We start from the raw sequence: 25,313 nt of genomic DNA, 5'->3' as shown, positions 1-25,313 counted from the left end.
CATCAAACATCACCTTTGATTTGTCATTTACTTTTTATTGTATCCAGATGCAATAAATGACAACATCATAACTGAGACGTTAAAAACGGCAATAACTTAGATTATGACCAATGTCTGAACAAATTGCCCAACCCACAATGAAAGATAGCGAAACTGATTATCATACTCTCTGGCTGCTTGATATATCCCATCACACAAACACATGTGCTATCCTCATAAAATAAACAAACTATGTATATGATATACAAGGAAAGGTCACTATCGAGGCAAAAAAATATGTAAGTTAGGCAATAAAATGGCAGACGCCAAATTAAATGAAGCTTTTGTTCTAGATATGGAGGCTCACACATTCTATCAAACTGGATTGTACTTTAAATTAAACAACTAAATGAACTATGTGGATGCAAGTAGTAACTCTGTTCTAACTAGCTCTTTGTACATGATTCATAAATATATTCATATAATAATTGGATACGACAGAAGCAACACAAATCTATACAAGGTTCCTCTGTGACTGTAGGTGTTACATGAGGTTATGTCCATACCTAAACTATAAAAACACTAGAACACGAGACACTGTCTTAAAAATTCATTCTAACACATTTTGAATTAGCATCGTTCCTCATCTTGATAGTTAAACAAAACGCAAAGAAATAAACCAATATTTGTGATGACAGCTAGTCTGTGAGGATACATTTGTACAAAAACATATCACATGAATATCGTTAGCACCATTTTTGTCATTGTCTTACAAAAAATACACACTTCATATGCAGCAGGTATGAAACTTTGCATAGTTCACAATATTCATACATGTATTTGAACCTGTGGTTGGCAAGAAGACATGATCTACAAGACATAATACAATTTGTGTCAGTGATTTTTTTTATGTTTCCTTTACAGTTGATAATGCATGATTTCATTTGATTTGACAATACATACTAGTAACTATGGCAATACACAGGCAAGATTGAGCATCAAAATTCACTGGTCTTCTCTTGACTAAATGTTTTTTGCAATGCCCCACCCTTTTAAGTCTGAAATATTTTTATCATACAGGTCTTGTCATAGAGGTTAAAAATTCTTGCCACGGTTCGAGTAAGAGCTTATCAGAATAAATACACCCATTGGAACGTATCCTGCCCTCACGAGCAGTAAAAGATCTACAACTAACACACAATTTTATCTTCCATAATAGTCAGCCAATAATGCATGATATAAAAAAACAAGCAAGAAAAAGAAGGCACAGATATTTTATAAAAGGGATGGCAATCTTGTTATAACAATGTACATTAATTACATGTATAATTCACAAGCTAATAGCACACACTACAAACTCAGAGAAGATGATTTTATGAGAAAATAGAAGTGATGTTTCAAAACAATTAAAAACGAAGTTACTCCTATCTACAGATGGAATTGCTATATTCAAATGTGAGGGAAGAGTGAGAGTATATACATACCAATATGTAAGATTCATTCCAATGGTGAAATGCTACAAAAGTATGATGTTGAAAAGACTGACTGGGTGTACAATATTAAGTACCCTTTAAATAAAATGTTCAACATGGACTATCTATGGTATCAGTATGATGTATAGCACTAGAATAAAACCCCATACTAAAGTTCACTTTCAAAATAAAAAATGGCAGTATTTCCTTGTAAAAAACTTGACCCTTATTTTCCCAATTTAAGAGCAGAATTCAGTAATTTTATCTGAATCCAATGTCAATAACAGACAATCCTTTGTTAAGAATCTAAAATCTTATTCTAATCATTTGAACATACAGATTTATCAATTTAGTCCTGCCTAAATTAACAATAACTAAAAAGTACATGTAGCATCTCAATCTTGCATATGTGAGTATAAATCCAATTTTGTGTCATTAAAAGAAATGAAAAAATTACATCCTATGTTGTGATGAATTCACAATGTACAGCTCTAAATGATGTCCATGAAGGTCTTATGCTATGACTCCTGATTAATGATGCAACGCTTTTCTTTCTTTCGGCGTGGGTAAGCTTGGATTAGACAAATGTTGCGGACATCTTCCTTGCAACACCTCAGTGTTAGGGTGGTAACTCTTTCTCCAGGTCTTGCCAACATTCAGAATGGTCATGTACACATCCTTATGCTTCCATCATCTTCCTCCACTCAAGAGGGGTCTGAAAGCATTGTATTTTACCTTTTTTTTAATACTAAATGGTGTTCCATTGACTGCAACCCTTCGTCTAAACCTAAAATATTTTGTTGCTGAACATTTTAACCAAGAACCCAATTGACTATCAATCAGACCGACTCTGCAGCTCTGCTTCCATCTATTACATCCATGTAACAGGGGTCCCAAAGCATTTACTTTCGCTTGTTTAGATTGAATGGTGTTCCTCTGCTGTCAACCCTCTGTCTAAACTTATATAAGTTGTTTCTGAATCTCTATTCCATGAACCTTGTTTAGTCTAACTGAATTGGTGAAGAATGGGGCTTAGTTTAGTTGACTTTTTGACACACTCTGCAGCGGCTGACCACCGACTGTAGCTGTCCTGATTTGATAGTGCGTTTCCTGGGAATGGCAAACTGGTCTTCCTCGTCGATGACTGTTAACCAGAAGCTGTATTCGTTTGAGAAGAAGTGACAGTTACCTCTGCCATTGCACTCGATGAAAGGCGTGGCACGGAAGTTCTCCAGGCAGGAGCCGACGGATTCAAGGCCTTGGCCACCGCCTTCAGAAGCTGCTGTGTACTGTTGACAGAGAAGAGAAATAAATGTTACATCATCACTGCCAGGAGACCTTGTTTACTGTACCTCTTCCAACTGCACGTTTCAAGCTCAAGGCTGCCAAAGCAGGGGGTTTATGTTTAGGGTTAGGGTAGGCCTAAGGTATAATGTCGAGCTCAGGTTTGAAATTAGGAATTCAGTTAGAGTAAGTAATTGACCACAGAGCAAATATTGCAGGAGGATGTGTTATAGAACATGGCGACTTCTTCAAAAAAGTACCAAAGACAGATACCTTCAGCTTTTAGAACTAACTATTAAAATTAAGATGTAAAATGAGTATTGATTAAACACTGCAATACAATACTATTTTCTTTCACTTTTTGATTTTGTTTACGTGTTAATTTGACCAGTAGAGTTTTACTAATATACGCATCAACTTGAGACCAAGCACCACGAGCATCCAAGCTGGGGGATAACGGTGCTACATCATGTACAGGTAGAGAGGACGTTGTTATTGTGGCTTACCATAGTGAAACTGTACCCTGTCCATAGACTCCTCCACCCTCCTGGACACTGTGGAATCTCCTGTGACTGGCTGTGAATCGCAAGGGATTGAGTGGGAGCCTCACACACAGTGCAACGACTGATGTAAGGGTCAATCTGTTGGTTCATCAGGGGCATCATGGGAAGGGGCTCGTTGGTGGTCAGCCAGTAGGAGCGGTCATTGCGGCTGGCGTAGTTGCAGACGTTGTTGAAGTTGCAGAAGAGGAAGGGCATGGTGCTGAAACGTTGCAAGCAAGAGCCAGCATCACCTGTAAAGATTTTGAATTTTTTAAAGTATATCAATATCATACAACAGTTATCATCATTGTATAATCGCACCTGTGCAACACAATCAAAAGGAACAACAAGTAGCATTTGCTCTGGATTGAAGGAAATTGGACTTACCAACTTATCCTAGAAGGAAATTTACACATACCGGTACACGTATATGGATATAACATTTCTCATCAAAGGATGAAAAGTGGTTACTCCATCATAGTTGCTTTATGCAGTGGTCAATCAGGTTTATTTTCTTGCCATATTCCTGTTTTCCTACACCACATTGGAAAACCACAGAAAAATGCAAAAAGCTACGTTACCCAGAGAGATTACTAATACAGGTAAATCAATGAATTTCTGCACTTCCCTAGATCTTGATCTTGATCATGGCCCCTGCTGATGGAGAAGAGAATACTGAATACAAGGACAAAACTTTCATCATGATTTATAATTCTACATGTTTTATCAAATTCTTGATGGCTATACATTGTACAAGACATATAAGATACCTACCTAGATCTTGATGGTGATCATGACCATTACCAATTGAGAAGAGAATACTGAATACAAGAACATCATCTACATCATAAGTCATAATTATACATGTTCTCTCAAACTCTTGATGGCGCTTGTACAAGACATATTAGATACGTACCTAGATCTTGATGGTGAGCATGGCCATTGCCCATGGAGAAGAGAACACTGAATCCACGCCACAGTTCCACGGTGCCTGCGGGACAGGAGGGTACATTCCTGGACTGGCTGTGACGGGTGATGAAGTGCCCTCGGTTGGGCCGGATACCGGTGTTTCCTCCCATTCCCTTAGGACCAGGTGATCCAGGTCGTCCTGTTAAAAAGACCATTAGGGACATCATTAAGAGGACAAGGCAATGGTTAGATTTAATCAGTTGAAGATATGAAGATAGTACACAAATACTGAATTGTTTGAGGAGCAATAGGTTTAACTATTTTGCAAAGCTGATCTTCTACACCATTTACCCTATTAAGTCCTGGAACATAGCTCATTATTGATATCAGTAATATGAAAAAAAATTATTTCTACCATGACAAGGAGCAGAAGCGTTTCATACTTACTCAATAGTCATATCGATTATTGCATGCCTGCCCTATGAATATACTGACTCTAAGTTGAGGGGAAATGGTACTACCGGTATTTCCCTAAAACGATCTAAAACGATATGTGTTAAACTATGTTTTTTTTTGTAACTTGCATATTCATTACTTTGCCTTGATTGAAAACTTTGGATACACGTACATCATAAGTTCATATATCATCATTATTATATTATAAAAAGTAATCAGAGTACGGCTGTTTATACATGAACCCTTGGGTATACAGATTTGAAACAGAAACAATATCTACAGAAAAATGTCGTCTTTAACTAGAGGTTGGAACTATAAGGACAGATTAAATACCTCCATATCCAGACTCTCCACTGTCTCCCGGGAAACCTGGCATTCCTGGCTCTCCATTGCGCCCTGGTAGACCAGATGGACCAAAGTCTCCAAATAGACCATCTCTTCCTTTGGGTCCTGCACAAGAAAGAAAACAGCCCAAATACATACAATATTATTTCAAAATCCATTCAAATTGAAGTTCTAACATATCAATGGGTACATAAGAGTCACACCGTTTTTTGTTTAAATGGAAGCGAAACATTTTTTCAAATGCATGCAATATTATTATCCAAAATAAAATACACATTGTGGAAACAGTTTTCTACATGAATATACCAAGTACTACGATATCAAGAACAATCACATATGATATGTGATAGCTGCCAACAAGTAAGTACATTAAATGCATACAAGCATTAACATTGTCCAAATCTGACATACCATATAATCAGGAATCAGATTGCTCATATAGTAACCCATTACTTATTAGCAAAAAGACAGAGATTATGTTTGAAATGAGAGAGAGGTATATATTAAAAGAATTATGGTAAAAAGTCAGATATTCCCAAAAGATGCAATGCCCACTGGTATTGATCTGTGTAAGTTTATTTACCTGGAGGTCCCAGCGGTCCATCGATGCCTGGTAAACCAATCCTTCCTGGGAACCCAGCAAATCCTTGTTCTCCTTGTTCTCCCTTCAGTCCTTTCTGGGCAAGACCAGGATCTCCTCCATCTCCTTTCACTCCATTGAATCCAGGCTGACCTGTAATGTTAATAATAATAATAGTGATAATAGTGGTGTAAGGATTAAGTTATAAGAAGCCAAATTTAGTTTTTTGTTTTGAGGATACCGTAGATGGACTGGGATCGTTGTACAAACGTAGGTAGGCTTGTCACACGGATTCAAGGAAGGAAAACTTTGTTTTACCTACTAAACTACTACTACTATTGCTACTTTGTACATTCCGGTGTATGGAATTGATTGCAGTTCAGTTGAGTGTTAATAAACAAAGAACCATGAAATTACCGCATTGTCTCAAGGACCATATGTAGATATCTCTACAAGTGGGCTCTTGTTTGGTGCTCATGTCTGTAGCGGACTTGACACTCACAGTGCTCCCCAATTATTACCCTGGATCTTAGCATGGCGGCCATCATGATGCTCCAGCATTTCAAAGAATTAATCCTTACCAGGTACCCACTTTAATATCTAGGCGCGATAGCTCAGTTGGTAGAGCAGTGGTCTCGTATTCCGCAAATCCGGGTTCGAAACCAAGGCGATGCGCTTGTGCCCTTTGGTAAAGCACTAATCCTCATTACCAGGTCTCTCGGAGAGGACCTAAAGCCGTTGGTCCTCTGGTTGCTTACTAACAAGCATTTACCGTAAGCTTTCTTAGCAGTCAGGTAAAATAACGACCACTACTACTGGGTCAAGTGTGGCAAATGTAGATTAATGTCTTGCCAAAGGACATTAGAGCCTCGGCGGGACTCAAACCACTAACCATGTGATCCATAATGAAATAGAGTTTAATTGAGTTGAGCAGAATTTGAATTGAATTGAATAACCATGAAATGAAGTTTAATTTCTTTCACACAATTGAATTCAGACTGATCGACCTGTCAATTTTAATAAAATAAAATAAAATTGAAATCAACAGATTTTGATCATTCCTCAAAATGGTAATAGCTGGCTGCTATTTAATATTGAGTGACAAAATCCTTTCTTTGAAAATAGTGAAAGCCAATCATTGTTACACAAAGAGACAAAATATTGCTTAGGTGCATTACTGTGCGATCAATTTCCTACACTAACCAAATTCATAAAATAAAACTTGGACAAAATGTACCTAACCTTAAACCAAAATTGAAACCTGAACCATAACCCTAACCCTATAAAGTATATGTAAGTGTATTTGATTTAGTCGACCAAAATGTTAGAGCGCCATCTTCGGCGACAGACTTTTATAGACAGAGTTTCAAAGTCAAACAATGATCAATGAAGAACAATGAGAAATCGATGATTAATTGCAACATATTCTTAGCTGCAGACAAGTTAATTGACTAAAAGGAGGCAAGAAGGTCGGTACTTAAGCTTGCAGTGTTTCAGTTGTGGGAAATATGTGTATAGTTATGATATTTATGCCATAACTTTGAGGCAGGTGCCCATGTATAAGAATTTATGTTGATGAATCTGTGTATAAGAACTTAAGTTGTATTAATTTAAAGAAGTGTGAAGACTATTCAGGAAACACAAAGAAATAGTAAGGTTAAGTAAATGGCAAGGTTTGGTATAATGCCTATGGGTCACGCCCAAATTTGTATTAAGAAACCTGTAATTATTACATGGATAAGGAACCTGTAATTATTATTGCATTTTAATTAATGCCCATTTTTTGTTGTTTGTTTTCTCACAGTTTTCACGGAGTGAAAAGAACAGAGTTAAAAGAAAGGAGTCAAAGAAATGAAGCTACGCTCCTACCAAAGAATAAAAGAACACTCCCGTAAAAACCTTGTTAACTTGTCGTTATTGATTGGCTGCAGTTACAGTGAAAACTTCTGGCTCTAAGATTGGTTACTGTTCACTGTCGACAAGATGCCAGAGGAAGAAGAGGCTAAGCGAACGAGACCCGACCCGAAGCCAACCGAACTTGGACTCCAGCACCAAAACGACCAACGTGAACTGGAGTTTCGTTATTCATTAAGAGGTTGGCGTCAAGCGGCCAATAAGTTGAGAGCTGCTTTAAGTGATGAAGAACTCGTATTGGTTATCAAGCAACAGAGAGATGAAGTCCAAGCTGCTATGGACAAGGCAACGGTAGTTCAGGATTCTCTCAGCAAGATTAAGGTGTCCTTAAAATTGCATGATGACAGCTTCGACAAGATTGAAGAGGTGGAGGAGCAGCATGCAGAGCTGATGAAACAAACCCACGAAAGAGTGAAGGTTCTACAAGGAGGCTCTGTAACCCAATCAACGTCATCCAGACACTCCTCTAAACCTTCTCCAAAACGACAGAATGATTGTGAAGAGTGGGTCAACGCCGAACCAAAAGATGACCCACCTACGATGGAGAAGATTAACCCAAGAGCTCAGGACATTGAAACGGGAAACTCGTTAGCAGCGAGTTTAGTGGACCAGATGAGGATAAGTCACCTGCCCCCTCCAGAGCCCACTCAGTTCGATGGAAGTCCCCTCCAATATCCAACTTGGAAAAGAAGTTACGACCTCCTAATAGAAAGAAGAGAGATAAACGCAGCAGATAAGTTCTATTATCTTCTGAAGTACATAAAGGGCCAACCCTTGCAACTGGTACAAGGATACGCATTGCTAGGTGATACCAACTCTTATGCTGCAGCGAAGATGGCCCTAGAAAGGAGGTACGGAGATCCCTTTGTCCTATCTAGCGCCTACAGGGATAAATTGGACTCTTGGCCCAGAATCAGCAACAGAGATGGCCAAGGTCTTCGAATGCTGTCTGACTTTGTGAAACAGTGCTGTACAGCAATGACAACCATCGGAAATCTGGCTCAATTGAATGATGAGAGGGAAAATAGGAAGATCTTGGCTAAACTCCCAGACCACCTGATTGTGAGTTGGGGTAGGAAAGTTGCTCATTGGAAGAAAACTCATGGAAATTTCCCATCATTTCATGAGTTCAGTGACTTCATTGAGGAGGAGGCCAATATCGCATGCGACCCAATTACCTCTTTGTATAGTGTAAAGGAGCTGAAGGTAGACAAGCAGCGGACGATTCCGGGCGCAACATCCATGTATGCCTCGACAGATCAACGCCCTCAGCATCCAAGAAAGGGAAAGAAGCAGGAGTATGTATGTGTGCTCTGTAAGGAAAACCACCAACTAGGAGTTTGTAAAAGGTTCCTTTCAATGACTTTGAAGGAGCGAAAGACCTACGTACGAGACAATGGACTGTGTTATGGTTGTCTCATAAGAGGACACACATCAAGAGAATGCAGAAGGAGAGACACATGCAGTGTCTGCAAACGGCGACATCCCACTTCTCTTCATGAAGACTGGAATCGGAGTAATCAAGTACAAGAGAGAGATGATGTGAGAATGGAGATCCAATCGTCTGATCATGAGAGTTCTAACGCAACAGAAGAACTCCGGTCATCGAGTTCTCACACAACAGTAAACCACATGACCTTGAAGAAACAGGCTGTAAAGTGTTCAGCAGTTGTTCCAGTCTGGATATCACAGAAGGGCAGATTTGATGAAAGGCTGATATATGCATTATTGGATACTCAGTCGGACACCACATTCTTGCTGGAATCTACCAAGGAAGCTATGAATCTACAAGGTTCAAAGGTGAATCTTCTTCTTTCAACTATGTCCAAGAAGGATGAGAGGATCCCTAGTGAGAAAATTCAAGGACTCACGGTTCGTGCTCACAACAGTATGAAGACGATTGATCTCCCTGCAGTCTATACACGAGACATCATGCCCGCAAATAGGGAGTATATTCCAGTGCCTGAAGTGGCTATGTCCTTTCCTCACCTGACTGAAATTGCAGAGGAACTGCTACCACTACAAGACTGTGAGGTAGGATTGCTGATCGGATATGATTGTGCACGTGCTCTAATTCCTCGCAGCATAATTCTTTCTCCTGATGATGATGATGATGGACCCTTTGGGATGAAGACAGATCTAGGTTGGTGTGTTATGGGTATATCAAGTCAGAAGGAGTTTGCTGTCAGCCCCGACGACAGAATAGGGTTCAGTCATCGATTGATCACCTGTGAGATACTCCCTGAGCTGACTGAAAGCAAAACTGCAACCAAGGAAAAGGTGATGTTCTCACACAACGTCACCATCAAGGAAGAGATAAGTCCTTCATCGGTGCTGAGGATAATGGAAGCAGACTTCTCGGACCTAAGAGACAACAGCGAACCTTCCTCACATAATGATGTTAGATTCATGAACATCATGAAGAATAATGTTCGCTTAACAGAAGACGGACATTACGAAACTCCACTTCCCTTCAAGGAAAAGGAACCAGATCTGCCAAACAACAGGTATATGGCAGACAAGAGACTACAACATCTCAAACGAAAGTTTGAAAGAGATTCAAACTACCACCGTAGATACACAGAGAAGATGGAAGCACTCTTAGATAAAGGGTATGCAGAGTTAGCACCAGAAATCAAGACAGCTGATAGTCCAGTCTGGTATATTCCCCACCACGGTCTTATACAGCCCAACAAACTTCGGGTCGTATACGACTGCAGTGCTCAGTACAAGGGGGAATCCCTTAACGATTATCTTCTCACTGGACCAGACCTGACAAATGCTCTCGTAGGCGTACTCTGCAGATTCAGGAGAGACGAGATTGCATTCAGTTGCGACATAAAGGAAATGTTTCACCAATTCAAGGTGAGAGAAGACCACCGTGACTACTTGAGATATTTGGGGTGGAAAGACGGAGATATTCTTCGAGAACCCATTGAGCTGCGTATGACTGTCCATTTGTTTGGCGCATCTTCCTCCCCAGGCTGCTCCAATTTTTGCTTGAAGCAGACAGCTACTGATCACGCAGACGAATTTGGAAATGATGTGAAGGACTTCATTCATCGGGATTTCTATGTGGACGATGGATTGAAATCCGTTCCTTCTACAAAGGACGCTATCGACCTAGTTTCGAGAACAAGACAACTGTGTAAGAAAAGTGGACTGCATCTACACAAGTTCATATCTAACAGCAGAGAAGTAATGGAATCTGTTCCGGAGCCTGATAGAGCGAAGGGAGTCTCCAAGACGGATCTTATGGGAGTTGATTCACCCATGGAAAAGGCTCTGGGAGTTCTATGGTGTGTTGAGTCCGACACACTTAAGTTCAGGCTCACTCTACATGACAAACCCCTGACGAGAAGAGGAGTCTTAGCCACAGTTATGTCAATCTACGATCCATTGGGTCTGCTGGCGCCAGTTGTACTGCGAGGAAAACAGATCTTGCAAGAACTATGCAGGAAAGCAGTAGACTGGGATGATCAACTGCCTGATGAACAGAGAAGCAGCTGGGAGAAATGGAGAGCTGATTTGCATAATCTGGACTCAATCTCCATACAAAGATGCTACAAGCCTGCGCATTTCGGAGAAGTAAAGACAACGCAGCTTCATCATTTTTCTGATGCCAGTACTACTGGTTATGGCGAGTGCACATATCTAAGGCTGACTAATGATGAAGGAAAGGTGCATGGTACACTCCTGATGGGGAAGGCCAGAGTTGTACCTCTCAAACCAATCACTGTACCACGCCTGGAGCTGACAGCTGCAGTTGTTTCAGTTAGAGTCAGTGCATTTCTTCAGAGAGAGTTTGTACCCTCAGACACTGAAGAGTTCTATTGGACGGACAGCAATGTAGTAATGGGCTACGTTAGTAACGACTCTAAGCGCTTTCATGTCTTTGTTGCCAACCGTGTGCATCAGATTAGACAACACTCTTCCCCCTCACAATGGAGACATGTGGGTACACAGGATAACCCAGCTGATATTGCTTCTCGAGGAGCTACAGTCAACCAACTCCTGTCTTCCTTTTGGTTTACTGGCCCAAAGTTCCTGTGGGAAAGCAACGCAGAGAAGTTCATTCAAGGTGATAAGTTTGACGTGAAGTTGGATGATCCAGAAGTGAAGAAAGCTCATGCAAACGTTGTACATGGTCACTCTAAGCCTTGTACCTTTGAGATCGATCGTTTGGACAGATTTTCCTCTTGGCACAGAGCTAAAAGGGCAGTAGCAAACTGCATGAGACTGAAGGCGCATTTGAGAAGGCGATGTCGAGAGCGAGGTCTGAGCAAGTCATCCACCACTGGAAAGACTTCATTCCATGGTGAGCTACAGAAGCTTACTACAAAGGAACTCAACAAAGCACAATGTGAAATCCTGAAGACCGTACAGAGAGATGCATTCAGTAATGAACTGACAGCTATACAGAACCAGTCTGGTAAAGGTAGTGAGATGAATGCAAACAAGAGACACAGGCGTAAGCAGCAAGGGTATAGTCGCTTTCATCGTCTTGACCCTTTCATCGACGCTGATGGGATACTGAGAGTAGGTGGACGCCTAAGTTGTGCTGAAGGTTCCTATGAAAGTAAGCATCCAGCTATTCTACCTCAGGACCACCATATTACAGAGTTGATAATACGACATTGTCACATTCAGACAGCTCACCAGGGACGAGGTATGACCATCAACCAACTGAGGTCCAGCGGCTTCTGGGTCTTATCTGGGAGCTCAACAGTCTCTAGACTCATAAGGAAGTGTGTCACATGTCGTAGGCTACGTGGCGAATCTCAATGGCAGAAGATGTCAAACCTGCCTAAGGACAGAGTTGAGCCTACACCACTCTTCACATACAGCTGTATGGACGTGTTTGGTCCATGGGTAATCAAAGAAGGCCGAAAGGAACTGAAAAGGTACGGCCTCCTCTTCAGTTGTATGGCTTCTAGGGCTGTGCACATTGAGACACTAAATTCGATGACAACCGACTCTTTCATCAACGCTCTTCGACGATTCCTATCCATTAGAGGTCCTGTGCGCCAGCTTCGTTCAGATAGAGGCACTAACTTCATCGGGGCTGAAGCTGAGCTTGGAGAAGGTATTAATACACACCAGGACAAGATTCAGGAATTTCTTCTGAGGAAAGACTGTGATTATATTCACTTCAAATTCAATGTCCCTTCGGCTAGTCACATGGGAGGTGTATGGGAAAGACAAATACGCAGTATACGTCGTGTGCTAGAAACATTGCTGTATGAAGCTGGACAGCAGCTTGATGACGAGTCCCTGCGCACCCTCATGAACGAAGCAGCAGCTATCGTAAATAGCAGACCTCTGACTGTCGACAATTTGAATGACCCTACACATCCTGAGCCCCTGACACCGAATCATCTTCTGACGATGAAAACCAACGTGCTGTTGCCGCCTCCAGGACACTTCCAACGAGAGGACTTGTACTCTAGGAAAAGATGGAGGAGAGTTCAGCATCTCGCGAACGAATTCTGGAAGCGTTGGAAGCGAGAGTTTCTCCAGAGTCTCCAATCACGTCAGAAATGGACTTGCCCACAGCGTGAAACCCGTATAGGTGATGTCGTAATAATGAAAGACGACAATCCAAGAAACCAATGGACGCTAGCCAGAGTAGTTGATGTTTACCCATCCTCGGACAATCATGTGCGTAAGGTTAAATTGGTGATGGGTGACCCCAAGATAAACAGTCGCGGGAAGCGAATCTTCCAACAACGTTATTTCGAACGACCAATACATAAGCTAATCTTGTTAGTCGCGCATGAAGACCAGGGGAAATTCCCTGACAAGGAGCCACAAGGCTAGGGGGTTGAACTTGGTTGACAAGGAGCCACAAGGCTAGGGGGTTGAACTTGGTTGACAAGGAGCCACAAGGCTAGGGGTTGAACTTGGTTGACAAGGAGCCACAAGGCAAGAGGTTGAACTTGGTTGACAAGGAGCCACAAGGCTAAGAGGTTGAATTTAATTAACCGAAAGTAATAATTGTTATGTCCAAAACGCCATGTCTAGAGATTGAGCCTGGCATTGGATAACAAGGAGCCAAGGGTCTGAATTAAGACTAATTTATGTTATCATTTGATATTGTTCATTGTGTCCGAAATTGAAACTAATTTGAATTTTCGCAGACATTGTGTTTGATAAATGTGATTTCAACCAAAATTCTAAAGTCTGAAAGGGAGAATACCTTCAATTTTCTAAATGCCGCTTTGTTTTATGTATATGTATACTGGTTTGATCATAATGCTAGAGTCTGGATGTAAGACTAAATTGAAATGTTTAAGGTTAAACATGCTTTATTTTCTGAAAAGGTCAACTTGGAATATAAAACTATTCCCTCGTTAGTAAAGGTATATCTGTGTCTGAGATGAAAACTACATCTAAGAGTCAAGTGAGACTATATTTACGATTATTCATTTCAGTGTAAACTTACTAGGGTCTGAAGTCAGACTTGTAACTTTGTGACATTACATTTGTTTGCAAAACGAATTGTAGACATAAGGTTGATGCTTATTAAATCATATCTATGTGTCTGATGCAAGACTAAGGAGTTAATGTTATTTAACAAAAATTATACATGCATAAAATAATTTTTAAGATTAAGGGCTAAGACTAATTTGAAACAAAATTTGAAGTCATGTATTACTATACATGGATGGTGTTTTGGTTACAGAGTCAAATTTTTGCATTAGTTTAGATTCTTGATCTCTGAACATCTGTTATAGAAGGATTAGAATTGAACATTATAAGTTGTAAAACCAGTTAAACTTATAGATTGAAGCTAGTGAGTACAGCTAGATGCATTACATTTACTTCTAGATGTGCTTTGTATACATACAAAGTTAGAAATGTTAGTTCTGTAGAACACGTAAGAATTATCGCAGGTATGTCAAATAGTTTATTATGGTAAATTAGTTGTACTAATTTAAAGGAGCCATGTAAGTGTATTTGATTTAGTCGACCAAAATGTTAGAGCGCCATCTTCGGCGACAGACTTTTATAGACAGAGTTTCAAAGTCAAACAATGATCAATGAAGAACAATGAGAAATCGATGATTAATTGCAACATATTCTTAGCTGCAGACAAGTTAATTGACTAAAAGGAGGCAAGAAGGTCGGTACTTAAGCTTGCAGTGTTTCAGTTGTGGGAAATATGTGTATAGTTATGATATTTATGCCATAACTTTGAGGCAGGTGCCCATGTATAAGAATTTATGTTGATGAATCTGTGTATAAGAACTTAAGTTGTATTAATTTAAAGAAGTGTGAAGACTATTCAGGAAACACAAAGAAATAGTAAGGTTAAGTAAATGGCAAGGTTTGGTATAATGCCTATGGGTCACGCCCAAATTTGTATTAAGAAACCTGTAATTATTACATGGATAAGGAACCTGTAATTATTATTGCATTTTAATTAATGCCCATTTTTTGTTGTTTGTTTTCTCACAGTTTTCACGGAGTGAAAAGAACAGAGTTAAAAGAAAGGAGTCAAAGAAATGAAGCTACGCTCCTACCAAAGAATAAAAGAACACTCCCGTAAAAACCTTGTTAACTTGTCGTTATTGATTGGCTGCAGTTACAGTATATCTTTGACATAATACAGCCCAGAGCAATCATTGCCAGAGCAAATGTCCGAGGAACCTAGTACTTACCTGGAGGTCCTGGGGCACCCTTGAGTCCAAAGATTCCTGGCCTTCCCTTTGTTCCTTTTTCTCCAATTACTCCTATTACTCCAAAGTCTCCAACAAATCCCTTGTAACCTGGCAAGAGATATCAATCAAACATTCAAATTATCGGGTTAACTGGACCAAACATCAACAAAATTGTTACTTGTTATCTAAATATGTTATTTTGCCATTGAAAAAAAAATGTCCATTTATGAATTTTGCTTTTCACTGATAAGTGTTTACAAATAATGAATTTAAAAATAATCTAATCACATAAGATTTTACAGCCATTGCTCAAATATTTGCGGCATAATATTGAATGATAATTAAGTTGGTAAGATACACTGATATCTTTCAAAGAAGACAAGCTTGAGGTGTAACAGATGGAGTGAGAGAGAATTAAAAGTCATGAGCTATGTAGATATGATTTAATTACAAACATTTACAAAATCGCAAGTTTGCTTTTTATCAAATCAGTCTTTACCTCTCAAGCCTGGTATTCCTGGAACTCCTTGCATTCCTTGTGGGCCTGGTCCAAGGTCTGGTGGTAAGGGACCTGGTTGTCCTTGCTCACCAAGATCTCCCTTCATTCCCTGTAGACCTTTAGGACCTTCAAATCCAGGCCTACCTAGATAACCTGTAGAGAGACAGACAGAGAGACAGACAAACAGAGAGACAAAGAAGTAGAGATAGGTAGAGAGAGAGAGAGAGTACAGGAGAGACAGAGACAGAGAGATGGAGAGAGAGAGGGAAACAGAGAGACAGATACACACAGACACAAACAGACAGAGAGAAAGATGGACAGAGATAGAAAGAGACAGAGAGAAAACGACAGACATAGAGAGACAGACAGTAATATATGGGAGAGAGAGAGAGAGAGAGAGATTAGTGATAATTCAACTCTTTGCCCACTTTGTTCAACTAAAGGAACAACACAGTGAAGTGTAATGACTACTAGCTTTCAAATGGGGGTGGGGCATAAGTTCTGAATATGCCTCGCTTCTGCGAAGCAGGCAAGACAAAAAATACAACGAAGGGAACCATTTTGATGCTATTTTCTTCCGCTGGAATTCAAACAAGATGATGTGTGGGCTAGACTCACCTCTTTCTCCTGGCCCTCCTGGTGTTCCTGGTGTTCCTGGTTCTCCTCTGCTTCCTATTGGAGCTGTTATTCCACGGTCTCCTTTAAGACCAGGGTAACCTTTCGCCCCGCGAGGACCTAGACCAAACAAATCAAATCAAATCAAATCAAATCAAATCAAATCAAGTCATATCAGATCACATCCAATCCAATCCAATCCAGCCAATCCGGTTAAATCCAATCCAATCCAATTTTGAAAATAAAATTGAGAACTTTGGATTATCAGCAATATACAATTTAGTACAAAATCGAAACAGGTTACGAATGAACAGTCAAAATTGAATGTCCAATCATCAGTGAGAAAAAAATTCAATCAAGCATGGCATATGATCTATTGCTATTCATTTTGTAATGGATGGATTTTTTCTCAAATATAATTTTAGTGTAAGGTTTACTAGCCACAAAAGGTCCAAATATACAACAAGAATATTTTACATATCCAGTCAAACCTGCCTATAGCAACCACCCAAGGTAAACACAAATAGTGGTCGTTGGCGGCCATTTTGATTTTTGAATACCGGTAATTGATTGAGGGCAGTGCACTCGCAATGCCTTTCGCAGACCCGCCAGTGCGCAAAAAAAGGGCTCAGTTGGGCGAAAAACGAGGCAGAGAGCCGATCAATAAATCCAACAATGCAAGTTTTGAGTAACATCATTACCTTGGGATCCTATCTCTCCCGCTCCGCCTGGTTCACCAGGGAATCCTGGGAAGCCTCCTCGTCCAGAGTTACCCTTCTGACCACGGATGCCGTTGTATCCTGGGAAGCCCTTCAATCCGGATTCACCTGAAAAAGACAAGCAGAAATTAAAAGGTTACATTCATCATTAATTACCATCATAATCATCGTCATCATTGTCATGACCATCATCATCATAAACTTAATCACCATCACCATCATCATCATCATCATCATCATCATCACACCACCACCACCACCACCACCACCACCACCACCACCATCATCATCATCATCATTGTCATGACCATCATCATCATTAACATAATCACCATCATCATCATCATCATCATCATCATCATCATCATCATCATTGTCATGACCATCATCATCATCATCATAATTGTCTTCCCATACTGTGGTTTGTACCAGTCTGACCACGGATACAGTTGTCTCCAGGCAATCCAGAGCAAGTGGCCATTGTGCATACTTGTACACACTTCACCAAGATATTGCAATGGCACATGAAATATTGGTTTGTGACACTAAAACAATTTTGATACAATTTTGGAAAGGATACTAAATATCTACAAGGAATGCACATGCAATGTGTCTTAAAAGCAAATATTTTTGGATTGAGTAGGTTCGATCCCACCGCTGCCACCTAGTAAAGTTATGATAGGAAACACTCATAATGTAACAGGATATTTGATATATTTCAGAGACAAGTCAGTATATGCAATTATACATTTACTAAGTAAGTATATCTTCAGAGCCCACAAGCATATGCGGGTACATCACCTCATAGCATCTTCGTAATCATACACATGAAATATATCAAATTATTACCTGTATCAGACATCTGAGCAGTGGTTTCACAAACTCATATTACACTTGTTGTAATCCTAAAAGAGATAATCAGTAAATATGAGACCATATTACCCTCTCATGAAAAGCCAATGAACTTTACTTATTAAAAAAGCAGGAACTAAAGTCTCATATCCATCGCGCCGCATTTTGTCATTTTCATTGCGCATCCATTATGCGTACGAGAACCTGCGCACTTCGCGCGCACTCTATTGTGACGTATTAATCACACCAAAGGTACACACTGTTTGCAGTGTACCCAAAATCTTGTCAAGCACTAGACGCACAGTGCTAGCTTGTTTGACAAAGTTTTTTCAATTCTTTGAGATTGTTATGTATGTATTTGCTCTAGATGTCTGATTCGGCTAATAATAATAACAGAATTGACTGGCTTAACTTTCGGGAGATACCACATATATTTCCCTCGCAAGACCCATATTGTCCTCGTTTTTGACTCGAGGCAACATGAGTCTAGTTTGGGAAATATTATGTGGTATCTCCCTCAACGCCAGTCCATATATAATTACACACAGCCTACCTGTCTCTCCATTAGGACCTGGTCCTCCTTTGGGTCCATCTTCACCAATTGGTCCTCGGAATCCAACTAGACCTGAGACCAGAAACAATAATCAAAGATAAAACGATGAAATTCTTCATGATATTAACTTAGTCAGGAGAGGAAAGGTATGGAAATGCCCTTTACTTTAAATGTTCTGCGACTCCTTGATGGCCCAACAGTGTAGAGATGCAATTATCACAAACTCCTTTTTGGCCCATCTGACAATTGGATCCCCTGGTCCGTTCAAGCACAATTCGCAAAAAACAGATGACAATATGTTGATGGACACCTGACATTTGCACTAGTGACATTTATACCAGGGTTATTTCAAAACAAATACAAAAGGTTAGGTTTATCTTGCAATTGGGTTCAAGGTTAAATTTGGGATTTGGGTTAGGATCAGTCGAAGGTTTAATCCGGGGTTGTAATCCAGAATTTGGCAGATGGAAAATTGCAATTGTTGCTGGTGCGCATTGCATGTAAACAGTAAACATAAGCAGTAACATTCAGAGGCCAACTAAGTAATTTTAAACAATTATTGGCCTTTCATGGCCCACCTGAAATTTGACTAGGTACCCCTGGGCCCATCTCATAAAGGGTTGTGATTGTGTAAAATGTTACAATTGATATCCATCACCAGTTAAGTCGCAATGGATTTGTTTCCATCGCAAATCTTTACAAGATAGGTAGTCGCAATCTGGAATGAAGATGAAAATATTTTACCTGGTAGTCCTGGTTCTCCCTCAGGTCCTGGTGGACCCTCTATACCGGGTATTCCTCTACGACCGGGGAAACCATTTCCTCCTTGGGGACCTACATCTCCGACTATCCCTGCAATGAAAAAATGTAATTCATTCGGTGAAAATTTATTCCTAAACCATTTTATGTCACTGAGCTGTATAAGTTTTAATCCAAGTCCCTGCAACAACAACAAAAGAAAAAGAAATACCAGTCATATTTTAAATCTTGTTTTTAAATTAATTTTTGTCAATGAGCTACATTATGTTAAGCCCAAGTACCTTTAATGATAATTAAAGAATAACAATCTTTTAGTGAAATTTGTTTCTCCACTAATTCATTTTAAAAAGCTGTAAAAGTCAAAAGTCCCAGCAATAATTTTATTGTATTTGTATACATGACTTATTGTAAAAGAAAGTGTAAGAATTATATTAAAGAAAAATGCCAGATGACCACTTAATACTGTAACCACTTTGGTCAAGAACATTGTAACTGGTAAAGCACTTTATAAGAAACAGTTATTATCATGATCATTAATCTTTAAAGAATTCTGGCCTGAATAGGACAAGACTTCACAACCTTTGTGACACACACACACACTTTCATCTGAAAGAATCTTCAGGAGTGAAGGAGGCAGATTATGAAGAAGAAGAAGAAGAGATGGATGAGAATGGCTTACCTCCTAGTCCTGTTGGTCCTGGATCTCCTGGGGCTCCTGCTTCACCTCTATTGACCTCTGTGGGGATTCTGATTTCAGGATCATCTCCCTTTTCTCCTCTGGCTCCACGCAGACCTGGGAAACCGTTTCGTCCTGGGTTGCCTGGATATCCTTTGATTCCAAGAGGTCCGGTCTCACCTGAGTAATTGAAGCATATCAATGTGGGTCAAGAACTATCCCAATTATTTATGGTACCAGGTGTTTACTGTAAAAAGTGGAATGGTACCGACTATCTACTGTCATTTATCTATCATGGTACCAGCTATTCCGTGAAAGAATTGGTAAGGGTACCAACTGTTGCTTCTGTATCCACAGATTACAGGAGGTCTAGACTCACATGAATGATTACTGATAATCAACAAGAGTCATGAAACCATCCAAGCTTCATGTATCTATGGTACTAGCTGTCTCCTGTGATATTCTCTTGGGGTACCATATCCACGGTGATTATCACTTATGGTACCAGCTATATGTTACCAGCTGTCATTTGTTTTAATTGTCTTCAGTAACGGTAGACCCAAATGCACCTACCTGATGGACCATCTGGACCAGTTTCTCCTCGTCTGCCCGGCAGTCCAACTAGACCTGAGTTTCCCTGCAAAATGAAGCATCAATGAATGAGCTTGGAATTATGCTAACTCCATTTACACTACTTTGTTGATCAAAACCATTATGATCACACACATATGCATATTCATAGGTACTGTTATATACTGTTCAAACATAAGCAAGTATTGGTCTCTGTAAAGGTATACCTGAAGTAAACTGCACATGTAGTGGAATTTATGAAAACCTAGTCTCTTCTCAATCTACTATATTCTAGGGCAAACAAAATTTCAAGCCAAAAAACATCAATCTAAATGGAGTGACCTACATAGACTGTGCCTCTACAGTTGTCTCTCCCTGCCTATTTACATTCACAAGGAAAGATCTTATGCTATATGTGCTGATATGGATGAAGCTAAAATAGTAACTACCAGGCACATCAGAAACATTTTATGTATTTCATTAATAATAGGCTTACAGGAAACCTTTCATGCATTACTAAGTCACTTGGAACAGACATTCAAAGATATAAAGGAGGACCGTAGAATGCAGTCCAGAAACAAAATGCTGTTCCACTTACTGGTATGCCTGGAGTTCCAAAGTCTCCTCTAGGTCCTGGTTCTCCCCCAGGTCCAGGGGGTCCTACGTCTCCTATACCACCCATCTGGCCCCTTTCACCATCTGCTCCGGCTAGACCTGGACCTCCAGGGAAACCATCTGCTCCCGGGATACCAGGTTCTCCAACTCGACCACTTGGACCTGGACATTATCAATGATTCTATCTTTAATCCTCAAGTATATTGTGTGCAAATGGATAATAGGGACTGGTATATTACAGAGAGATGGGACAATGTGCACTCATTCTATGTTGGCAAGCCTGAATCTAATCAGAGGGATAATGATGCATCAATAAATTGCTTGAAGATGAAAAAGTAATGTAACAAGTACATGGAAAAGGAAATGGTTCTACACAAATCCTGATTGCTATCATGATCATAACTACATGACAATTTACAATGTACGGAACATTTTGGTATTGAAAGTAGGTGCATTATTTATTAATTCATCTGGAATCATGGAAATCTTTTAAAGAAAAACGTCAGTTATGTCAGTTTTACAGCCAGAATAGATGAAGTGAGAGTTTTGATCTCCAGTAAAAATAGCTCGGCTAACTTTTGAATGATATTGATCATCATAAATTGAAGTTAATGAATGGTACAAATGTTCTACACTAGAGACTGAAGACTATCGCCACCTCAACGTCAGAACAACAATAACAACAACAACTATCTTCAGCACTGATAGGGTTTAAAGAAGCTTACCAGGGTTTCCAATGTTTCCCTCCGGTCCTGGATTTCCATCAAATCCTCGGCTGCCTTCCATTCCTTGAAATCCAGGATAACCTGCATCACCAGGGCCTCCAGAAAGTCCCCTTGGTCCTCGGTTTCCAAACATTCCTGGTATGATCAAGGTAAATATAAGGAATTATTCTTCCTACAGAGGATTTTTCAGGCACAATATAAGTGATTTATTCTTGAGACAATTCTAGAAACTTGACCCACTTGTCAAATATTTTGCCATGTCTTGTCTAATACATCCTTGTATTGGCCTCACAGCCAGCAAACCAGCAAAAGCACAAAGCAGTCTAGATGTATCTTGTCAATTTCCAAGCAGCTAATAATACGATCAAAATGCATATGAAGCTTTTTGGGGTTTGGGTTTTCTATTTTATTCTTAAGATTTGTAATATTCTGATGAGGCCATGAAAACATTTTTTGTGATTTTTTTTTTCTTTGAAGCTACTCTTCCAAATGTTCTCTGAATATACAAATAGTTGACTGGTAAATCATTTGCAAATATAACTAACTTAATTTGTTGGTTTGACAAATTTTCAATAATAAATCATAGCAAATATTAGATAGCAATCTTAAGGGCACATCTTAATGCAGGTAATAACAACTGATAAAGGTATGGAAATGTAGCATTAACCGGAGGTTACAAATTAGAGATAATAATAATATATTTAATTTTTATATAGCGCTTATGACAGTTGTAACAAATTGGACAAAACAGGTTCCTGGTCTTACCATTTTGTCCTGGTCTTCCTTGGAATCCTGGGAAACCACTTGGTCCTAGATCTCCTAAATCTCCTGGTACTCCCCTCACTCCAATGATACCTGGTGGTCCGGGTGGTCCGTTCACTCCACCTGGTCCTGGATCTCCAATTTCACCTACAAGTATGAATTAGAAAGATGGTATAATTGATCTAAGTTCTGGTAGTAAAACCTGCATCATGTGGAAATATTCCATAGGACACAGTTATCTTGAAACTTCAAGACAACAGGTAATGGATACATACAGTAGGATCTGGCAATAAGTAAGTAAATTAAAACATATTTCCATAACAACAACTCTATAGCACGCATGTCCTTCATGTGCTTCTTGCATTCTAATGTTACCAGTTATTTCAATGGCACAGGTTCATATCTTACTGCTGCCACCATGTCAGTACTGAAAGGGCCACCAGTCATATCAATGGCATGGGTTCATATCCCACCGCTGCTACCATGTCAGTATGAAAGAGTCACCAGTCATTTCAATGACATGGGTTCATATCCCACCACTGCCACCATGTCAGTACTGAAAACGTCACCAGTCATTTCAATGGCATGGGTTCATATAACACTGCTGCCATCATGTCAGTTATGAAAGAGTCACCAGTCATTTCAATGGCATGGGTTCATATCCCACTGCTGTTCCCATGTAAGTAATGAAAGAGTCACCAGTCTTTTCGATGGCATGGGTCATATCCCACTGCTGCCATGATGTCAGTACTGAAAGGGTCACCAGTCTTTTCAATGGCATGGGTTCATATCACCGCTGCCATCATGTCAGTAATGAAAGAGTCACCAGTCATTTCAATGGCATTGGCTCATATCCCACTGCCATCATGTCAGTAATGAAAGGGTCACCAGTCTTTTCAATGGCATGGGTTCATATCTGGCTGCTGTCAGCATGTCAGTAATGAAAGAGTCACCAGTCATTTCAATGGCATGGGTTCATATCCCACTGCTGCCATGATGTCAGTTATGAAAGAGTCACCAGTCATTTCTATGGCATGGGTTCATATCCCACTGCTGCCATCATGTCAGTTATGAAAGAGTCACCTCATTTCAAGGCATGGGTTCATATCCCCTGCTGCCATGATGTCAGTTATGAAAGAGTCACCAGTCATTTATGGCATGGGTTCATATCCCACTGCTGCCATCATGTCAGTTATGAAAGAGTCACCAGTCATTTCTATGGCATGGGTTCATATCCCACTGCTGCCATCATGTCAGTTATGAAAGAGTCACCAGTCATTTCTATGGCATGGGTTCATTTCCCACTGCTGCCATCATGTCAGTTATGAAAGAGTCACCAGTCATTTCAAAGGCATGGGTTCATATCCCACCGCTGCCATCATGTCAGTAATGAAAGAGTCACCAGTCATTTCAATGGCATTGGCTCATATGTCACTGCTGGCATGTTAGTAATGATAGTCACCAGGCATTCCAGTGGCCTTGTTAATATCCCACTGCTGCTATCGTGCCAAGTAATATTTCAAAGAATCCACATTAGAAATGTATCATTGATCGAAAAGTGGCCTTTCTCGGATGTCCAGCATAGAATATTTACTAGGAAAATGCAAGGTGGGAGAACAAATCAGCTGTTAGGACCCACAAGGGCATGAAATCTGTGTTGAAAGTATTTAAGTAAATGTGCTTGCGGCTCCACACAACCTTTGCACCTGAAGTAAAAGAACTCCTGTCATCTTAAAGACTACTTACCACGAGGCCCTAGGGAGCCTGGAGAACCTCCCCTTCCTGGTCTGCCATTGTAACCATTGAATTTCCTGCCGGGTACTCCTGGGACTCCTGGGTCTCCTGGTTCTCCACGAAGGCCAAACTCTCCTGTGAAACCTCGCTCACCCTTAGCACCTAATGATCCAGGCTGACCTGAAATAATGCAATTTAAAACAGTAATGATATTAATTCATTCATTCATTCATTGTCTTTAATTGTAATCAATCCATAGCCCATTGCCTATAGACATTCAGTGGTCCCTGAATACAAAATATTGGAAAGACAATATCAAGTAGTCAAAGGATTAAATTTACTACTACTATTACTACTACTTCTACAACAACTAAAAAAACTTCTACCACTAGTACTCTAAAAAAAAATCTTATAATACTAGTTATATCATTTGGGGATAATCCAATAACATGAATTAGATTCTTTCAGAAGGCGTATCTTAGTTACACATAACAATCATTTCGCTATTCGATACTTGCCAGACAGGAGATGGAGAATGCATATAGATTGAAGTTTCATATCTGACATGAAAAATTCGTGCAAAAATGATTGGAAATTGCACGCAAAGTAAGTTCAACACTTCACAACAGAAACAAATGCTGTAAAAACCAGAAAGGTCCAGGGATCATAATTGATAGCATCTTTGTTAGGCTCTTCTTGATGTATGATTTGGAGGGCTCACAAGTTTCTTCTCTCTCATAGGATTGATTAAGAGGTGTTTCAAAGTTAATTTGGGAAGTGTGACATTACCTTTGCGACCTGGTCTGCCATCAGGTCCCTGAGGACCAGGAAGACCAGGGGGCCCTTGGGTGTTCTCTCCTCTTAGACCAGGTCCACCTGGAAATCCGTCTGGTCCATAATCGCCTCGATCACCTCGCTGACCTTCAAAACCAGGGAAACCAGAGATACCTGCAAAAAGAATGAAAACATGACTGCAACACACATCTACAGAAGACATGCATGCTACAAATGTAAAGGAATCGTTTTATTATGATGTATTCAGCGCTACTTGTGTATTGGTAAAGGTCAAATGAACTCAATCACTATAAC

At 40.0% G+C, this 25,313-nt stretch overlaps 1 protein-coding gene and 2 long non-coding RNA genes across 3 annotated transcripts; 2 read left to right on the top strand and 1 right to left on the bottom strand.

Annotated features, from left to right (window-relative positions):
• Positions 1-14: 14 nt before the first annotated feature.
• LOC115922489 (collagen alpha-1(IV) chain-like) lies at positions 15-25,221 on the bottom strand. Its single transcript, XM_030981416.1, has 18 exons — positions 25,014-25,221; positions 24,237-24,404; positions 22,494-22,637; positions 21,729-21,863; positions 20,987-21,165; positions 20,392-20,455; positions 19,822-19,998; positions 19,128-19,235; positions 18,384-18,455; positions 16,961-17,086; positions 16,263-16,379; positions 15,645-15,797; positions 15,146-15,253; positions 5,571-5,720; positions 4,976-5,092; positions 4,194-4,385; positions 3,242-3,528; positions 15-2,740 (listed from the first exon to the last, which is right to left on the bottom strand). Exons 1-18 carry the CDS (start codon positions 25,219-25,221, stop codon positions 2,489-2,491), a joined length of 2,757 nt encoding a protein of 918 aa, XP_030837276.1. The 3' UTR covers positions 15-2,488.
• Positions 6,903-7,465, top strand: LOC115922688. The gene is made up of 2 exons (XR_004063562.1): positions 6,903-7,036; positions 7,372-7,465. It is a non-coding gene; the product is annotated as an uncharacterized LOC115922688 (long non-coding RNA).
• On the top strand, positions 14,461-15,036 carry LOC115922687. The gene is made up of 2 exons (XR_004063561.1): positions 14,461-14,607; positions 14,943-15,036. It is a non-coding gene; the product is annotated as an uncharacterized LOC115922687 (long non-coding RNA).
• Positions 25,222-25,313: the final 92 nt, after the last annotated feature.

This window comes from Strongylocentrotus purpuratus, unplaced genomic scaffold (assembly GCF_000002235.5).
Source record: "Strongylocentrotus purpuratus isolate Spur 01 unplaced genomic scaffold, Spur_5.0 spur5_scaffold_12, whole genome shotgun sequence".
Lineage (NCBI taxonomy): Eukaryota > Metazoa > Echinodermata > Echinoidea > Camarodonta > Strongylocentrotidae > Strongylocentrotus > Strongylocentrotus purpuratus.
The sequence above is the reverse complement of the archived record's forward strand: the minus strand, read 5'-3'. Positions and strand labels throughout refer to the sequence as shown.